General features: G+C 43.7%; 1 protein-coding gene and 1 pseudogene across 1 annotated transcript; both read right to left on the reverse strand.

Moving 5' to 3' along the window:
- Nucleotides 1-8,480: 8,480 nt before the first annotated feature.
- ORYCUNV1R1634 (vomeronasal 1 receptor oryCunV1R1634) lies at nt 8,481-9,407 on the reverse strand. Its single transcript, NM_001167319.1, is given in 1 exon segment — nt 8,481-9,407. A coding segment is annotated over 1 exon segment (927 nt).
- ORYCUNV1R-PS1628 (vomeronasal 1 receptor oryCunV1R-ps1628 pseudogene) lies at nt 17,092-18,048 on the reverse strand (annotated as a pseudogene).

Genomic DNA, 20,685 nt, shown 5'->3' on the forward strand with positions numbered 1-20,685 from the left:
ACTTACACTCAGTTGCCAGCAGCCATCATGGCTCGGCCTTCTCATTCCACCACTCTTCCCCCTTTTTGTTTATTTTTGACCAATGGGAGGCATGATCCTTGGCCCTACCATTGTTGGCCCCATTTCCATGTGGTCTCCTCATGAGACTGTGCCTCTCTTAGGTTGTCCCCCAGGGGATCTTACCTGTAGTTGATTAACCAGCCCTCAAAATGGGAGACCATAGGAGTGCTTGCTCAGATGGGGGTAGGAATGAGGAAAAATAGTAATCAGGAATGGTGTGACTGCACGAAGGCTGTTGACAGAGCTAAGGGGGTATAAAGCAGTAGCGGATGTGGCTATGGGCAGTTCCTCAGGGCAGGATGATAGGGCAGGTGTGGCCACTAACAAGGTGGTCTCTCAGTCTTGTTCAGCTGGTTCTGGTTGACTGTCAGTTGCAGGCTTGATGTTTCTGGCTGGTACCCAAATAGGCTGTCCTGCATTCTCTGGAAAGACACAAGCATATCCTCAGCCCTTGGTTAGCAGAAGCCTTTATATGGGCATTGGAATCTAGGGCCTGAATATTGTGTCCACTCCAAGATAACAGCAAACATGTGGGTGGGATGGGGTCTAGCGGCTGCCAAGAGAGCCTGGGGTGCCCAGGCACTGCCACAAATGTGGGGATCCTCACTGGGTGTGGATGGGGTGACCTTGCATGGGTTATCACCTCGAGGTCATCTAAGTTCATCCCATGGATATTTGGGGGGTGGCTAACTAGGCATTGCTGAGTTGTCTGCTGTCATGTCCCTTTCACTATTGGAGCTCTCTCTCCCCAAGTCATCCACTATTGCACATGAGGCAGTGGCTTTGGGTGACAGGCTCTTATCACTCACAGATTCATCATGTTTGGTAATCTGTGTGGGCTTCTGAGAGTAGGGTTATGTTTCCCATGTTTGAGAGCTTAAGAGCAGCATGCCACACCAACTCTAGCCAAAGGAAAGAAACCCACAGCACTGCTGCCAGAACAAAACAAATTCCTAGCACCTCAGTGGCTGATGGCATTATACAGGGGGTTCCCTATGATAGATGAATAAACAGTAGTGTATCAGATCATAAGTGTGCCCTGTGCTTAGTGAGAGACTTCCTTGATTTGTTAGGTCAAGGCCATATGCCCACAGGGTATCTCCAGAGCATCACCTCTCTTGAGAGAGGTAAGATGACTTCATTTAGAATTCTGGGATGATCAGTCCCTTATGTGAATTTGCTGGGCAAACTGAAAGTAAAAGGAGAGGCTGAGAACCAGCGTTATGCTTCTGGGTGGTGTGTGCCTAACACTGGGTCACCTTGGTAGAGGACAAGGACAAGGAAATGGGTATAGAGGGGGTTCTGTGCTCACCCTCACCGAACTGAACAGCACACAAAACACTGAGGGGCCTGCTTGCTGAAATCAAGGGGGGACCTCACCAAGTCCAACATGCTGTCTCGCTCAGCCACATTGGTGCTAGATGTTGCTGTGGATTCATTCTGAGAGGATAAGTGTGTTGGGGGCAAGAGGTGCAGAGTGATGACACAGACACCCGGAGTCGGGTGAAAGCATGCTAGAAGTGAGCAGCCCGCAGACTCGTTCATTTCAGTCGGTGCTACAGCTTACATAGCCAAGGCAGCCAATCCAGTCAAGGGGCAGTTTATGCCATAACCAATCACTGCCTGTTGCCAGGAAGGCTCCTTTGACAGGAGGGTTCCAAAACCATTCCTGAGTATCTGACGCTCACTTGCCAGTGGCTATCTTGACACAGGGTTTTCATTCCACCACATACCAGGCCATCACACTCAGTCCCAGGGTCTCCAGGTGATGAGAACTTAAATATTTCCTAGAACATGGGCACCAGCAATGCCATCAGCTGGATCCAGAACAGGATGCCAGTACTATTTTACCTATTTATGTGACTGGCAAATGGAATACCAAAAATAGCACAAATAAAACTGATACTGGCTACTGGTATGCTAGACTCAGAAGAATAGTATAGATCCACAGTATGCAGCATTTGTTTCATTGAATGTTGTTTTGTGTTTGGGTCTCATGCCCTGCTACATGGATTGCATCCTTCCTAGACCTTCAACATGCATCCAAACTGTGGTCAGCCTATGAGTACACACATGCATAATGGATTGACAACAGTGACGGAAGGACAGAAAAGTGATTGTTGCAAGGTGGCTTGCAGCCTTAGCATAGTGGAACAGTTTATTTCATGTTTGCAGCCATTGGCATTCAGAGGAAAATTTTGTATGAATTAAAATAACTTGTTTTGAGGGAATATTCTTCCCAGAGACAGAGAAAGTATGGGAGTCAGGCTGGAATGATGATGAGGTTTTGATGAAGTAGGTCAGGAAGGGTCAATAGATGATGCTGAGTAATGTGGGAACCCATATTGGGAAATGGCCTGCATTTCCCCGTAGGAACTAGGGACAATTTTAATATCAATGGAAGTCTATAGGCATAGGGACATCAATCATAGGTTCTGAGACTCATAGCACAGCTATTGGTGTCCTAAGGCCTTCCAAATGTGTGGAAATTGTCTGGGGGCACTTGGAATTTCTACTGATGTACTTTCACTAACTTGACCCAGGACTGCATAAAATACAAACTGCATCCTGTATAAACAGTTAGTGCATCTTGTAGTACACATCCTGTTCTGCAGGACATTTAGCTGGCACAGAAACTTCTGTGAATGTCAGTCCTATGCTCTCCGTAAGAGAAACTCAGTCATTTCACATTACAGCACAAACAGGAAACCAGTCTCACTGAAGCCTGTGAATTGAGCGCCGATGCTTGGCTTTGTCCACAGTTAACATGGAAATCAACAGAACTGAATGGAATGAAGTGGCCCCTGTCATAAGACCTGGCACATGGGCAAAGGGAGAGTGGCCTGCACCATGAACACACTCTGATCCAGTGTTACATCAACATGGCTAGTAGATTCAATTACCTGAGGAAATAACTGAAATGCATGGCTAATATTTATAACAGAATATACTGAGACATTGCAATGAGCTTTCCTCCAGATGAAAAACAAATGGCTGAGGGAGAGCTGCATTTAACTAAGCATTAGCTAGCTTCTAGGCAAAAGAATTCTGCCTATGTTTATCATAAGATACCCATTACAACAGATCAAGGTAGAAACAAGTAAGTTAGTACAAGAATATCCACATGGGGCTGGCATTGTGGTGCAGTGAGTTAAGCCACTGCTTGCAACTCAGACATCCAATATTAGAGTCCTAGTTCAAATCTCAACTGCTTTGCTTCCAATCTAGCACCCAATAATGTGTGTGGAGAAGTATTGGAAAATGACACAGGTTCTTGGGCTTCTACCAAACACATGGCAGATGTGTGTGGAGTTCAAGTTCACAGATTTGGCCTAGCCAATCTCTTGCTGATGTGATCCTTTGGAGTGATAAATCAGCAGATGAAAGATTCATTTTCTCTCTCTTCTCTTCCAAATAGCAAAGAATATGAATGAGTGTGTAAACACATTTTAGAGTACATTCACTGTTTCTTTGATTCTTTTTCTACCCTACACTAACTCCTCCCGATGTTAGACAAACTCACACTATTTCAATGACTCTGATTCATGAATTGATAGACAAGATTGAATACCTAGACCAACATGATTGTTTGACTGTGAGAGAGCCTCAACCAAACACCAGGTCTGATCCTGCTTGGCTCCCAAGAGCAGATGAGATCAGGTGCATTCAGGGTGGTATGGCTGTAGACTCCCTGTTTTCTAAAAAACAAAAGCTCCCAAGTATACTGGCCCCTCTCTATCATTCTGCCTTTCAAAGAAATAAAATTGAACAGACTAACAATGGACTTTTAGAATAAACCAGAGAAGAACATCTCTGTGGTCTCAGGATAGGAAAAGATTATGGCAGGGGGCAAGACACACTAAATGAAATGAAAATTTATATTAGAGTTAGAATGGATCTTTAGCAAAGGAAAATAAGAGAGAGAGAGAGAGGCAGAGAGAGAAGTAGGAGGAGGAAGAGGAAGAGGAGATATATGTATTATACTAAAGCACTTACATAAACCAACAGGAAAAAGAAAGAACACAATAGGTAAAAATAGAAAACAAACCAAAAGGCACTTGAAAAATAGGTATACAAATTCTTTCCAATGTGTGATGAGGTCATCAATTTCCTTAGTGATAAGAAATGCAAACAAAACAGCTACCTAAAACCATCACATATTAAACACATAAAATAGAAGCAAGGGGCCAGCACTATGGCACAGTGGGATAAAGCCCTGGCCTGAAGCGTCGGCATCCCATATGGGCATGGGTTCTAGTCATGGATGCTCCTCTTCTGAACCAGCTCTCTGCTATAGCCTGGAAAATGGTAGAAAATGGCTCAAGTGCTTGGGCCCCTGCTGCATGGGTGACCTGGAAGAATCTCCTGGCTTCTGGCTTCAGATCAGAACAGCTGTGGCCATTGTGGCCAATTGGGGAGTGAGCCAGTGGATGGAAGACCTCTCTCTCTGTGTAACTCTGACTTTCAAATAAATAAATAAATAAATCTTTAAAAAAAAAAGGGAGTCAGAGGATAGGGTGTTTTGGGGAGATGTTCAGGGCCAGGGCAGGGTGTGTCAGGTGTTTTCAACAAAAATCCTGACTATCAGAATCAGAAGCAATTAATGAAGTGATAAAACAAACTCATCTACTTTCATCCAGAATCCTCAAAACACACAAGAAGGATTGTAGCCTGTTACCACTCTCGGCAGCTGTCCCTCAGATCAGAGGAAAGATTGCTTTTAAGATTTTTGAACAAACATCTAATTACTCCCCTAATGTCTCTGACTAATGGAAGGAAAAAATATTAAGCCACAATCCAGAGACCCAGCAGGCAGATAGAGAAATTCTTTCATCTTTACCTGACTTGGAAGAACCTGGGGAATTTGATTTCGTTTCTCACAATGAAAATGGCACCAAGGTAGTGGAGTATGCTGTGACGCAGGAAATGAAGATCACTGATTATGGAGAGAGTTGATTGATCCAACCTGCAAGTAACACTGAGCATTCAGAACTTGCCAGAGTATGACCTCTCCACCTGTTCATCCATAAATGTCTGGTTTGTGAAAGAGGCTCTAACCTGAAATAAAACAAAAAAAAAAAACTAACGATTTGAAAAAAATTTTTTTTCCACCGAAGAAACATATCTTTTTTTTTTTTTTTTTTTTTTTTTTTGCACAGGCAGAGTTAGACTGTGAAAGAGAGATACAGAGAGAGAGTTATAGACATTGACAGAGAGAGATAAAGAGAGAGGTCTTCCTTCCATTGATTCACTCCCCAAATATCAACCACGGCCAGCGCTGTGCTGATGCGAAGCCAGGAGCAGAGTGCTTCCTCCTGGTCTCCTACGACCAAAGAAATTTATCTTTTTTTTTTTTTTGTTTTATTTTCCTATTTTTGACAGGCAGAGTGGACAGTGAGAGAGAGAGAGACAGAAAGGTCTTTCTTTTGCCTTTGGTTCACCCTCCAATATCCGCCAGGGCCAGCGAGCTGGGGCAGGCGCACTGAGCTGATCTGAAGCCACGAGCCAGGTGCTTCTCCTGGTCTCCTATGCGGGTGCAGAGCCCAGGGACTTGGGCCATCCTCCACTGCACTTCCGGGCCACAGCCGAGAGCTGGAATGGAAGAGGGGCAACTGGGACAGAATCCGGCGCCCCTACTGGGACTAGAACCGGGTGTGCTGGTGCCGCAAGGTGGAGGATTAGCCTATTGAGCCACAGCGCCAGCAGAAATTTATCTTTCAATTCAATTTATCCAAGAATTGTTTGAGGTGTTCATAGACAATTATATATAAGATTTACAAGAGAAAAAATAAATAATCCATGTAATTTTAATTAGCTAATTATGCAACAAGTTACAAAAAATGAGTAAAATCTAGAAGTTGAAAATGACCTACAGGAAATAAATAAGATTGGCAGAATAGGGCCGGCGCCGCGGCTCACTAGGCTAATCCTCCGCCTTGTGGCGCTGGCACACCGGGTTCTAGTCCCGGTCGGGGCGCCAGAATCTGTCCCGGTTGCCCCTCTTCCAGGCCAGCTCTCTGCTGTGGCCAGGGAGTGCAGTGGAGGATGGCTCAAGTGCTTGGACCCTGCACCCCATGGGAGACCAGGATAAGTACCTGGCTCCTGCCATTGGATCAGCGTGGTGCGCCGGCCGCAGCGCACCAGCCGCAGCAGCCATTGGAGGGTGAACCAACGGCAAAGGAAGACCTTTCTCTCTGTCTCTCTCTCTCACTGTCCACCCTGCCTGTCAAAAAAAAAAAAAAAAAAAGATTGGCAGAATAAGACAATGGGAGAGATACAATGAATATCACACAAAAAGGTTGGTCAATCCCTAAATACATACATAAATTTTGAAAGAATTTTATTTTTGTTTGACAAGTATTGTAGATGCATATGGGGTACCATGTGCTTTGCTTATACATGTATGTTGTAATGTTCAGAAAAAGGTCAATATATCTGTCTCCTCAAACATTTATTATTTCTGTATGGTAAAAACATTCAAGATATTTTCTATTACCTTCTTGTTTCAAAAATATACAAACAAGTATTGCAGCCTATAGCCATGCAGTGTGCACTAGGACAACAATGTATCATTTTTACATTACTCTTTAAGACCATTCCCAGTAAGTCAAATATTTTTACAGACCTCAGTTAGATTTCCTTAAAAGCCATGTACATAAAATATAAAGATACAAAGAAAAAGTAAATATTTTCATGTGAACCTCACCAATGGAAGAATGACCTTGGTGCTGTGTCTAGGTTTCAGGTGCTGAGTTGAGCAGCTTCCTCAGGACGACGCCCTTCTTTCACAGAGATCCATGTCAAAGATGAGTTGCAGCTCAAGCAGTTTATTTTAGCAACACTCCTGCAAGTCAGTTTCTGGGAGCAAGCCAGTTACAGGCTGTTTGAGCACTGACCTGGAGAGTCTCTGAATGAAGAGGATTCTCAGTCTACATAACCATCTCTCTTCTTACGTCTGTGCTCAGCCTAAGTCAGGTACTAGGAGTTTCTGTCCTCAAGGAAGTTTGAGCTGAGCTTGCAGAGGAAGCTTTGCTTTAGGTGAGTGAGAGCTGCATGTGTGCTGGGGCAGTCTTATTTCTGGGATTCCCTAGGCCAGGACTGGGAATGCTTGGGCTGGGCCCTGTCCTACAGCTGAGGAACAGGGAGTGTCACCCTGCCAGACCTCCAGAGGGCCTTTAGCTGACATTGACCTTACAGCCAGGGTTTATCTCCTGCACTGTCCTACACATAGGCACACACACATCAGAGTAGAATAGACTGTGAGGTTAAGATGGCTTGTTGCTATTCTTATTACCATTGCTTTGGACTACTTAGTTTTTAAATTTTTAAAGTAATTAGTGGATAGAATACCAACATAATTTGACTTCATTTGTCTACATGAGCATATACAAACACATATGAACACAAATATCCCTAATACATAGAAATAAAAACATTCTTCCTTTTCTGATTTGATGCCAACTTCTGACAAAGTCATTACATCAGGATCAAGTGATTCCCATGATTTCTCCATAAAATCCACATTTCTTGGTGGTGCCAGGAACATTAGTGATATTTTCATAACACAGGAGCTGACATGAGAATGACATAGTAATTAAATTATTTTTATTTGACAGATAGAGTTAGTGAAAGAGACAGACGGAGAGAAAGGTCCTCCCTCCATTGGTTCACCCCCAAAATGGCTGCCATGGCCAGGACTACTCTGATCCAAAGCCAGGAACTAGGTGCCTCCTCCTGGTCTCCCATGCAGGTACAGGGGCCCAAGCACTTGGGCCATCCTCCACTGCCCTCCCAGGCCACAGCAGAGAGCCGGACTGGAAGAGGAACAACTGGGACTAGAACCTGGCTCCAACATGGGATAACAGCACCACAGGCAGATTAACCAAGTGAGCCACAGCGCTGGCCCCAGTAATTTATTTCTAACTACTAACTAGCTCGTTTCTTTTTTTAGCACAGAAATTCAGGCTGCTACTTTACCTGACTCTGATACCAGGACTGCTTCAGAAATGTGCTTGCACTTGCAGAAGGATTAGTGAATAAAGAAATCATGTCCAGGGGCAATGTTTGGCCTGTTGGTTAAGATTCCAGAGAAGAAGGCCACATCCCATATTGGAGTTAACAGGGTCCTATACTCAGCTCTGCTAGTGATTCAAGGTTCCTATTAAAGCAGAGGATGGGAGATGCTGAAGTTGGCTCTGCTCACTGGGTTCTTGTGACTCACATGAAAGATGTCAACTTAGTGCCTGGCTCCAGCTTTGTCCCCATTTCTGGGCTTTTACAGGCATTCTGGGAGTGAACAGAGGATGAAAAACTCTGTTTCTGAATATGAAATAAATGCCAAGTAATAAAGCTAAAATAGTTAATTAAACTGAAACATGGAGATGAAACCATTGTGAACACACTTCAACTTCGACATATTCCTAAGCAGAGAATGCTGTATTCCTTTTGTGGGCACAGCACAGCCTGGGCACCCTGGAGTCGTGGCTCATGAGAATGTAGGGGCTCACAACTGGGAAACTTCCAGAAATTACTTCAGAGGTGGTCACCAGCCACAAACTAGGACTGCTTAAAACAGCCAAGCAAATGTGAAAGATGGAGGAGAGTGTGCTCAAGGACACAAAGGTGCTCACAAGGACGAGGATGCTGTGGGTGGCTCTGGACTCTGGGGAGGACCTGGAGGTAATGATGGTCCCATGGATGTATTGGACCTGCTGCTTGTGCCTGTACAGGGTGAAAACCATGGAGATGCTGGCCAAGAGCATGAGTGCCACAAAGAGAGTATCTCGGAATAGCACCTGCACAGCATACAGCAAGTCTAAGCATTTTGCATGACTCACAGAATAGCAGTAGCCATGATCAGTTTTCTTTGTGATGTTTTTGTCACTCCAGTTTCCTGACATATGCACAGGCACCATGACATTTGTTATCAGGTTCAGAAACCAGCAGAGGATAGTGGAGAGGCTGATGTACTTCATTGCTTTTGCTTTAATCTCAGCCCATTTTGGGTTTCTGGCACTGATTGTGATGGCCTGGCAGATACTCAACAGGCAGGTGCTGCAAATGGACACATCCCTGCTCACTCTGTGCACATAGAACACAAGCTTGCACCCAATATCACTGAGGAAATACTTCTTCCCAAAAGCTGCCATGGTTTGAGGGACTCCTTTGGAGAGAATGGCTAAGCAGTTGGCTACCGTCAGGTGTTTGATGATCAAATCTGTGGATCTAAACTTGCATCCTGTGCAGTAGAGGTAGAGATAGTGGGAAAGAAGAGAGAGATTTCCTAGAATTCCAGAGATAGTTTGAAATAAGAAAATCATCCCTATTGTCAAGTCTCCAGTGGACATCCTATTAGCTCCCAATGCCTGATATTGTCTCTGAGCCTATGATTCCTGTGGGGGCAATGAAGCATGAGCCCTATGTATTAATGGCAGCTGAATTCAACATTCTCTTTTTATATTTTCCTCCAGTAACATAGATTCACCTTTAGAGTTAACTGGTTAACATTTTTCTTTATGAACATGTTTCCAAACAGAATCATGTGTAACCTTAGCGTTCTTTATAAAACATTTATTACAAGTGTGAAGAGATGCATGTAGTAATTCCTGAATGTGTAATAAGTCCATAGAAGGCAGCAGCAGTCCTTTCATTGGAAATCAAATATCACTCAGGCAGCTACAGACTACTGATTTGTCTAAATTTTAAGAAAAGCAGGTAAGTTAAAACCTGGTACACATGGAGTGAGCTGTGTTCTTTGGGATGCATATATGTGAACCTAGTTATATTCACCTGGCCAATGCACTGTAGATTAGTGGTACTGGGTCTTAGCAGTTTCATACAAGTTTACTTCTATATATTAGATTTATTGCATAAGCCAACATAACTAATGGTTAAATACTTAGGTATCTTTTTAGATGCAGAAAAATGTATTATCCTATAATATTCTGGGGTCTTCTCCTTGAACAATCGTGTTTTATTAAGTCAAATTGGTTGATATAGGGAAGGGCATGGAATCACTACTGTGCTATTCTCTAGGAAGAGATTAAAAACATGGACTGATCCTATACTCGACCCTGTACGCTGGGACAGGAGACATGGTATATCTTGTATGATAGAAGCTAAACATTCTACTGTCATGTCACAAAATTATTTATTTAGTAATACTTAAGTGAAAGCTTTTCCATCAGGTGAGATTTCTGAAAGATACTGGGTATAGAACACATAGACCTTATGGAATCTCAGAGGGTCAAGTCCTGTGTGATTTATCGCTTAAAGTTGTGGAGCTTGCAAATAGCATGGAAATATTTCAATCCAGAGAAAATGTCTGAAGAGACACTTGAATGTGAAGCCCCTTCCTACAGTAGAGCACTACCTTTCATTAACCAGGCTTCCCTTACATCAACATGGAAAACAATCAGAACGTATTAAGGAACCATAGGTGTTTCCTAGGAAACAACCACTGGTTCCATTGCACAGCTGGTAGAGCAGAGTCCAAGGATCCTTTCTGCCAGCAGTCACCCCTGGGCTCTCTGTTCACACCCAGCTCCGGAGGACCTTGGCAGGTTTGTCCTCATTATCCCACAAGCATGTGAGTCTACAGGCTCCTCTCTGGTAATTCTGAGAGTGGAGACTTTGGCTCCTGTGAGTCCACTGAACAGCAGATGGATTTGGAACAACAGTCCTGAAACACAATACACATCAGTTCTCATGACCATGGACCAAACCCCAAACCAATATCATTGTGGGTGACACCAAATCACATTATGAGCCCCCAGGGGTTGGTGTGGAGTGGAGGACTGTACCACAACGAGTACATCTTTCTTTTCCTTTTCATATTTGTATGAACACAAGCCACGGAGCCTGTGCTGGCTGAAGTGCCTGTTCAGACAGATAAACAAGGCTTGCTGAGAACTGACCTTGAAGAGCCAGCTGCGGTAGCAATGGAATCTGGCCCTTCCGGGTCAATGAGACTGGCAGTCTGAATGTGTTGGAAAAATGCAATGGTAAGGGCAAGGTTGGCATGGGCTCTAGACTGGCTGGGCTTGTTCCCCATTAACATTCACAGACATCACTTTAACACAGTGCTCAGGGTCTGTCAGATCTCAGCACAAAGAAAGCTTTGCACCTGTGCAGTCCTACAGAACACACAGGCACGTCCACCTCATGATGAAGGCAAGTCCTCAAGCTGGTTTCCCAAGGAACTGAGCTCATGGACAAGACATCCTTGAGGTCAGACCAGAACCTGGCTCAACAGCCAAAGCTCTCTTCACCCTCCATCACCCCACAGACCTCTGCACTTACAGGAGGGACTTCTCTGCCCCTGCCTCACCCCTGAGAGCTTACACTCTTTCTTTACATTCAGATTCTGTCCTTGTGAAGTCGATTTGGCATCAGAGAGAGATAGGGAGCTTCCAGTAACAGGACCCCATCTCCCTGACCTAGTTCACACACATCTCTGAATCCTTCCTCCCCCTGGGAGGCTGGGGACAGGACCAGGAGCAAGCACAGGAGAATCCCCTTTCTCACCTGATCACTCACACAGATGCCTGACTGCCTCCTTGTGGGAAGCCGCTCTTTCTCACGCGCATAGCAAATCCCCTGATCTCTGCAGCCAGGACACACATCAGCACTAAGCTCAGCACTGTCGTAAGCAGTGGGCTGGGGCAGCTGGAGCACTAGAAATGGTGTGTGCCTGTGACCTCACTTCCCTGCAGAGCTGCAATTATCTTTTCACCTGCAGCTGCACTGAAATAAAAATTGGGGTTGAAAACATTTGTGAAAATATTTTCCCTCCTGCTAATTATCAGGAACTTTTATAACATTCTAGTTATTATTTCAAAGGAGACTGTTAAACTCTTACACTGACTACATCTTTTCTCAGATCCCTGGGGCAGACAGGGTCTGGCATGGAGGGAGCAGGAGATTCTGAGTCTGACATGGGAGGGATGAGAAGTGAAACTCCTGTGTCTCCCAGGATTCATAGATTTCTGTCTACCCCAGAGTGAGTTCCTCCACAAACTTCAGACCACTAAGCTCAGCCTCCCTCATGTGGTAATGATCAGATTAGTGTAGAGAATGCTCCTGAGAAAGGTTTTCAGAGACCCAGGTGCAATGGAGAAGGTGATGATCATAGTTTAATTAGAAACTGCTGTTCTTTGCGTTGATGTGGCTAGCTGGTAACCGCCCCCCCCACAGTGCCAGCATCCCATATAGACACCTGTTTGTGTCCCCAAATATTCCACTTCGGATGCAGTTCCCCTTCTAAAGGCCTGAGAATACTAGCAAAAGATGGCCCAAGTGCTTGGGCCCCTGCCAACCACATGGGAGACCCCAGTGAAGCTCCTGGCTTTGGTCTTGCCCAGCCCCAACCATTGTGGTTTTTGGGGTGTGAAGGGGCTGGTGGGAGATCTCTCCCTCTCTCTGTAGCTCTGTCATTCAAAAGAATACATAAATGTATAAAACAGAGGAGAAACCGTTTTTCTATTCATAGTAATAAAAACATGACAAGAAATTAAAAAGAAAATGAAGGAAGGAAGGACAAAAGATGGAGGGAGTAGTATCTACAAAAAAGTATAAAGAAAAATGAACTTGTACAACACCTTGCAGGAAATAAATCACTTAATAGCCACTGGGGAGAGAAAACACTGCATTTGGCTGGTGCCACGGATCACTAGGCTAATCCTCCGCCTGCAGCACCTGCACACCGGTTTCTAGTCCCGCTTGGGGTGCTGGATTCTGTCCTGGTTGCCCCTCTTCCAGGCCAGCTCTCTGCTGTGGCCCGGGAGTGCAGTGGAGGATGGCCCAAGTGCTTGGGCCCTGCACCCGCATGGGGGACCAGGAGAAGCACCTGGCTCCTGGCTTCAGATCAGTGCGGTTCGCTGGCCACAGTGCGCCGTCTGTGGCGGCCATTGGAGGGTGAACCAACGGCAAAGGAAGACCTTTCTCTCTGTCTCTCTCTCTCACTGTCCACTCTGCCTGTCAAAAAAAAAAAAAAAAAAAGAGAGAGAGAGAGAGAGAGAAAACACTGCCTTTTTCTGGTATTCCCTGAAAAATTCTTTGGAATTAGAGGATTTAGGGATTTTATTCCAAAGGTTTCTTTACAAGTTTGCACCTTTCTTTCTCATCTCCAGTGGACACTGGAGAGAATAATATCAGTGTATATGCAGAATGTTAAGAGCCCTCAGAAGTGAAACCATGGTGTAACAGGCAGATTCTCATATTCGCTTAATTCCTAGGTAAACCACCTTACCTCTTCAATTCAAGAGAATTGAATTGTTACCATGGTTTTCTGGCCACACCCCTTTTTGCTTATTGCTTATACTCTTGATTGACTTTGTAATTAAAGAGGAAATGCAACATGAGTTGTAATTTACTCTTTGAGGGGCAGTGCTGTGCCATAGCTGGTAAAGCCACCGCCTGCTGTGACAGCATCCCATATGGATTCCAGTTCAAGACCTGGCTGTTTCATTTCTGATCCAGCTCTCTGCAATGGCCTGGGAAAACAGTAGAATGTGTTGCAAGTCCTTGGGCCCCTGCACCCATGTGGGAGATATGGAAGAATCTCCTGGCTCCTGGCTTCAGATTGGTGCAGCTCCAGCCGTTGCAGCCAATTGTGGAGTGAACCATCAGATGACCTCTCTCTCCCTTCTCTCTGCCTCTCCTTCTCTCTGTGTGTAATTCTGACTTTCAAATAAATAAATCTTTTTTAAAAAGAAATTTATTCATGAAATTCAAAACATAGCAATGTACTATTTTCTTCAATCCACTAATACACCTCAATTTCCATGTCATACTTTAGAGTTGTGGTATTGGACAGCCCACACACTGTTGGTTGATACCCCGTGCTCAGTGATGGACAGAGCTGCCAGGATTCCTGCTGGATTTCTCATATGCCTGAAACCTTTTTCTGCACCAAATCTGACATGATACAATCCCCAGATTTTGATATTTAATAACTAGTAACAAGCATTATGTACAGAATAAAACATAACATTCCAGAATTTAAGATTGAGATATTTTTCCTTCTTATCAATGTTATATAAATAAAAGTGATACATTTTATGGATATTTTGAGAATTCAAAATAAAATTTTTAATTGAAATACTAGTTTCATGACACTATGCATATTTTCCCTTGAGATTTTTTTTTTTTTTACCTTTGAGTGGCAGAGTTACAGAGAGAGGGAGACACAGAGACATAGAGAAAGACCTATCTTCCATCTGCTGGTTCACTTCCCAAATGGACACAACATCCAAAGCCTTGGCAAGACAGAAGATGGGGCCAGGAACCAAATCCGGCAGCCCCACGTGGATGCAGAGGCCTAAGCACTTGGATATCTTCTGCTGTTTTCCCAGACCACTATAGTGAGCTGGGCAGTAGTGGAGCAGTGGGGACTTGGCCTGGCCCTGATAATCAATGCCAGAGTTGCAGGCAGCTTTACCTGCTGTGCCACAAAACCAACCCTAGGGACATTTCAGATGAAAAAAGCGTTTTATTTTTAATTTATTGAATTTTTTCAATAGACACATTAAAATGGAGCATACATATAGAAAGCTGTACACATAGAGGGATTATAACATCACAGACCTGGAGAGAAACACACATCCATGAACAGAAGGCCACAGTCATTGACATGACACGTCCATGATCTCTAGAAGCTCAGTCAACCCTTGTGATTCATTATTATTTTAATTGAGATCTATAAAAGGACACTTAACATAGGATCTACCCTGTTAGAGTATTTTCACTACATGATCCAGCACTGTAAGCCACAGCCACCATGTGCATGGCAGAATTCTAGGCCTTCTTCATCTGCTAACTTAAAGCTTCTCACATTGTGATCATGCTTTGCATTTCTTCTCTGTGCAGCCCTACAATGTCCCTTATACTCTCTGCTTCTTTGAATTTAATAGATTTTTTTATTTTGTGAGACTTATGTTAGCTATCTGGAAGGCAGAGTAATAGAGATAGGGAGAAAGAGAGAGAGAGAGAGAGAGAGAGAGAGAGAGAGAGAGAGAGAGAGAGAGAGAAGAAAAGAAAAGAAAAGAAAAGAAAAGAAAAGAAAAGAAAAGAAAAGAAAAGAATCTTACAACCACTGGCTCACTCTTGGAAAGGCCACAAAAGCCAGGGCTAGGTCAGACTGAAGCCAGGAGCCAGGAACTCCAACTGGATCTCACATGTGGTTGCAGGGACATAGTACTATAGTACTAGGGACATCTTCCACTGCTTTCTCAGGCACTTTAGTAGCAAGCTGAGACGTCAACAAGAGCTCTGATACTTGATGACAGCATCACAGGCTTCAGCTGCACCACTGTGCTTCAACATGGCCCCTGAATTTACTATTTTCTACTCCTCATGTACCTGAGATCATGTAGTGATTGTCTTTCTGTGTCTAACTCACGTCACTTACAGTGTCCTTCATGTACATCCATGTGGTGCTATGCTAGTATTTCCCTCTTTTGAAGGCTAGATATTATTCCACTGTCATATAGCATGATATCTTTATCCACTCACCTGTCAGTACATACTTAGGTTGCTTCCATATCATGGACATCATGATAAATGTAGTAACACACATGAGTTCAGGCTGGCACCACGGCTCAATAGGCTAATCCTCCTCCTGCAGCGCTGGCACCCTGGGTTCTAGTCCTGGTTGGGGCACTGGATTCTGTCCCGGTTGCCTCACTTCCAGGCCAGCTCTCTACTGTGCCCCAAGAGTGCAATGGAGGATGGCCCAAGTCCTTGGGCCCTGCACCCGCATGGGAGACCAGGAGAAGCACCTGGCTCCTGGCTTCAGATCAGCACAGTGCACTGGCCACAGTGCCATTGTGGGGTGAACCAATGGCAAAGGAAGACCTTTCTCTCTATCTCTCTCTCTCACTGTGCACTCTGCCTGTAAAAAAAAAAGTCTCATTTCTTAGGGTTACATAGGCACAATAGGGGTCACAAGGTCATATGATTGTCCTGTTTTTAATTTCTGAGACACTGCCAAGCTATTTTCCATAATGGCTCTATCCAATTTACATTCCTATCAGAAATGTACAAAAATTCACTTTTCTCCACATTCTCCCAACATTTGTTACCATTTCTTTATTTAAGGAGCTTTGTTATATTCCTCTAACTTGGTGCATTCTGCCAAGTACATTATGTCAGATGCTAGGTATACCTGTGGCTTCTCCACCATCTCCATATTTCTTGTTGGAGCAAGGACCATTAAAAAATCCATAATATAGGAATTAATTGGACAATAACATAATAATTCATTTTTGTTACTTAAAAGCATATTCTTTATTTTTGAAATTACACATTTATTTGAAAGAGATACACAGAGATAGAGAGAGAAACATGTTCCACCTGCTGGTTTACTACCCACATGCCATCAATGCCCGAGTGTTGAGCCAAGCTCGACCCAGAGCCAGGAGATTCATCCTGGTCTCCTATAAGGGTGACAGGAATCTAGTAGCTCAGGTCATCACCCTCTATTCTCAGGCCAAATACGGAGGTGGATCAGAAGTGCCACAGTCTGTATACAACCGGAGCCAATATGGGTTTAACACTCAATGCCACAAGGCCAGTCTCATGTTCTTATTTCAAAGCAAAAATTCATGCGCTCTTTTTAACCACTCTCTGTTACTGGGACAGATCCAGAAATGTGCTTAAACTCCAGGATGGATTAGTGCATAAAGAGCTTATCATTGCCTTGGCAGGAGTTTGACCTGTTGGTTAAGATCCCAGATAAATTGCCACATCAAACATCACAGTTACCAGAGTTCCATACCCAGCTCTGCTCCCAACCCTAGCCTGCTGCTGATGCAGACCTGCAAGGCAGGGACAATGCCTCTGTAACTGTAATAGACTTCAGTAGAGTTCCTTGCTCCCAGGTGTGTGCCTGAGACCAGTTATTACAGGCATTTGGGTGTGAATCATGGGATGTTGAACTCTATCTCTGTCTCCCCTCCTCTCTTGTTAAAGTAAATTAATTGGTGAATTAATGACATGAAAATCATACTGAGAACAAACCATTGTGTATAGTCACACCCTTTGCACTCTGTTGCTATAAGTAGGGAATTGTGTATTCCTGGTGCAGACACAGCTGAGCCTGGGTACTCTGGAGTCATGGCTCATGAGAATGTAGGGGCTCACAACTGGGAAACTGCCGGTGATGAGTGCAGAGGTGTGCACCAGCCACAAACTGGGATTTCTTAAAACATCCAAACAAATGTGAAAGATGGAGGAGAGAGTGTATAAGGACACAAAGGCGCTCACCAGGATGAGGATGCTGTGGGTGGCTCTGGACTCCGCCAATGACTTGGAGGAGACATTGGTCCCATGGATGTATTGGACCTGCTGCTTGTGCCTGTACAGGGTGAAAACCGTGGAGCTGCTGGACCACAGAAAGAGTGCCACAATGAAAACATCTCAGAATAGCACCAGTGCTGCAGGCAGTGCTCTATGTACTGTGAATCTGTCACTATTGGCTAAATAGCAGTAGCCATAATCAGCTTTCTTTGTAGTATTTTTGTTCCTCCTGTTCCCAGTCAAACGCACAGGTATTGTGACATTTAGTATCAGGTTCACCATCCAGAAGAGTGTAATGGAAGAGCCAATATACTTTTGAAACTTTGCTTTGAGCTCAGCCCACCCTGTGTTCCTGGGACTGATAGTGACAGCCTGGAAGAGACTCAAGAGGCAGGTGCTGCAAATGGACACATCTCTGCTCACTCTGTGCACATAGAACACAAGCTTGCACCCAATATCACTGAGGAAATACTTCTTCCCAAAAGCTGCCATGGTTTGAGGGACTCCTTTGGAGAGAATGACTAAGCAGTTGGCTACAGTCAAGTGTTTGATGATCAAATCTGTGGACCTGAACTTGCATCCTATGAAGTAGAGAAAGAGATAATGGGATAGAAGAGAGGAATTTCCCAGGATTCCTGTAATAGTTTGTAATAAGTAGACCATCCCCATCATCACGTCTTTGGTTTCCATCCCATGAGCCCCAGATGCCTGATTATGTCTCTGATCCTGAGATTCCTGTATGGGAAATGAAGGAAGAGCTACATGTATTTATGTCAACCAAACTCAACAGTCTCTATTCACAATATTCTTCATTTCCTCAATTCATACTTAGAGATAACTGCTTAATATGTCTCTTTATGCCATGTTTCTAAAGAGTTGAATATGTAACCATTAAGGCCACTTACAAAATATGACTCACAAGTATGTGGTGAGTTTGAGTAATTCTGTATTCATAACTCCTCAAAAGGCAGCAGTAACCATTATTTGAAATAAATTTATCACTTAATCAGTTAGAGGCCAGCAAGATGTCTAAATTTTAATATTTTAATGTGTAATGTGCTGATGTCAACATATTTACACTTATTTTATTACTATGACAATTTATTGCCAACTAGTGGTCATTTGTTTCATCAATTTTTATGAAAGTTCAACTCTACACATAAAAATTTACAGCCTAAGCCAATGTAAGTACTGATTAAGGATTTGGGTATTTTTTTAATATTTTTTATTTATTTATTTGACAGGTAGAGTAACAGACAGTGAGAAAGAGAGAGACAGAGAGAAAGGTCTTCTATAAGATGGTTCACCCCACAAATGGCTTCCCTGGCCGGAGCTATGCTGATCTGAAGCCAGGAGCCAGGTGCCTCTTCCCGGTCTCCCATGCGGGTGCAGGGGCCCAAGCACTTGGGCCTTCCTCCACTGCCCTCCCAGGCCACAGCAGAGAGCTGGACTGGAAGAGGAGCAACCATGACTAGAAACTGGTGCCCATATGAGATGCCAGCACTGCAGGTGGAAGAATTAACCTATGCCCCTCAGCACCAGCCCTGGATTTAGGTCTTTAGAAGGAAGAAATCAACTATTATAATATTTTTTCTGATATCTATCTCCTTGAAGAAATATATTTTATTAAATCAAATTGGTTCCAAATTGGGAAGGAAATGTGAACAGTTATGGATTTTAGTACTAGAAACTGATACCTAAGTTCTGGTCACATATTCCATTGTACACCAAGGGGCAGGAGAGAGATACCATCCATGATAAAGTCATGTTTGATGGAAACTAAATATTACCACTCTAATATCATATGCTTTATTTGTAGCTAATAGTTCATTATGATTAAGCTTTCTATCATGAAGATATCTAAAGTTTACTGAGTACTAGAGCATGTAAACCACATGGAATACCTAGGACATCCAATCCTGTGTAGTTGGTCACTTGAAACTGTGGAGCTTGTGATTGACATGAAAATATTTCCAATTCAGAACAAATGCTGCAAGACACACTCATACGTGGCAGCTGCCAGGTGACATCCTTTTCTACAGGACATGCCTCATGTGGCTTAAGTTTTCCCTTATGTAAAGATGGGAAATATCTTACCATCTCCACAGTGCCAAGGATGTTTTCAGTAGGAAACAGTCACTGACTCCAGTGAGGATTCAGACAACAGAATCAGAGAAAACCTTGCTATTCCAGCCACCGCCCCTGGAATCCATGATTTCTTCCAGGAGCAGGAGATTCCTATAAGGATTTCCAAGTCTTTATCATAAGCATGTGACAGATAGATGTGAATCTCTGATAATTCTGAAAGTGCAGTCTATGACTTCTGTCCAATAGAATGAATATCAGATTTAAAGAAACCATAGTCCTGAAATACATCAACTCCATATTTAACGGTTATTTCTTTAAAACCAGGAACCGATGTTTTTGTGGGTGACACTGAATTACATTAGGAGCCCCAGCATTGGAGTAGGGTGTAGGACCCTGTCTTCCTGTCCTTCCTCAGCACACATCTCAGATTCTTTCCTGTGAGACTGGGTCACAGGACAAGGAGCAGGCACAGGAGAATCTCCTTTCTCACCTGATCACTCTCCCAGACTCCACAGATGCCTCCTTGCTTAAAGCTTCCCTCTTTCACAATGACATAGAAAATTCCTAGTTTTTTTCAGCCTCCAGGACAAGCATTGGCACAAAGATCACCACAGCTGTAAGGAATGGGATGGAGGCAGCTGGAGCACTAGAAATTTATTTGTGACTATGTGACCTCACCTCCCTGCAGAATTCAATTATCTTTTCACTTGCATCTGCAGTGAAAGTCAAGTTGGATATTAAGGATATTTATGAAAATTTTTCCTCTTGATAATTACCAAATGCAATTAAAAGCTGTAGTTACAATTACCAAAGAAGCTCTGAAACTCTTTGAAAGTGGCTCTTCCTTTTCCCAGCTCCCTAGTGTGGATGGTCTGACCTGGAGGGAGCAGGAGATCCCAAGTCTGACATGGGAGGGACTGACAGCAAAGCTCCTGTCTCCCTGGATTCACGAAGATTTCTTTCTACTCCAGGATAATTTCTTCCCCAAACTTCAGACCCCTAAGTGCAGCATCATTCATGTAATGAGCAGAGCAGTGGGAAGAATGCTCCTGAGAAAGGTTTTCAGAGACACAGGTGCAGTAGAGAAGGTGATGAGCATAGCTTACATGAAAAGCCAATGGGTTTCTCTGACACTCAAGACAGTCTGTTTAGAATCACGGAGAACATGGGGGTTTTATTGTAAAAATGCTTTACCAGTATTTTCCTTTCTTTCTAATCTCCAGTGAATACAGGAAGCTA

This window comes from Oryctolagus cuniculus, chromosome 18 (assembly GCF_051225735.1).
Source record: "Oryctolagus cuniculus isolate XC-2025 breed Fujian yellow rabbit chromosome 18, ASM5122573v1, whole genome shotgun sequence".
Taxonomy (NCBI): Eukaryota; Metazoa; Chordata; class Mammalia; order Lagomorpha; family Leporidae; genus Oryctolagus; species Oryctolagus cuniculus.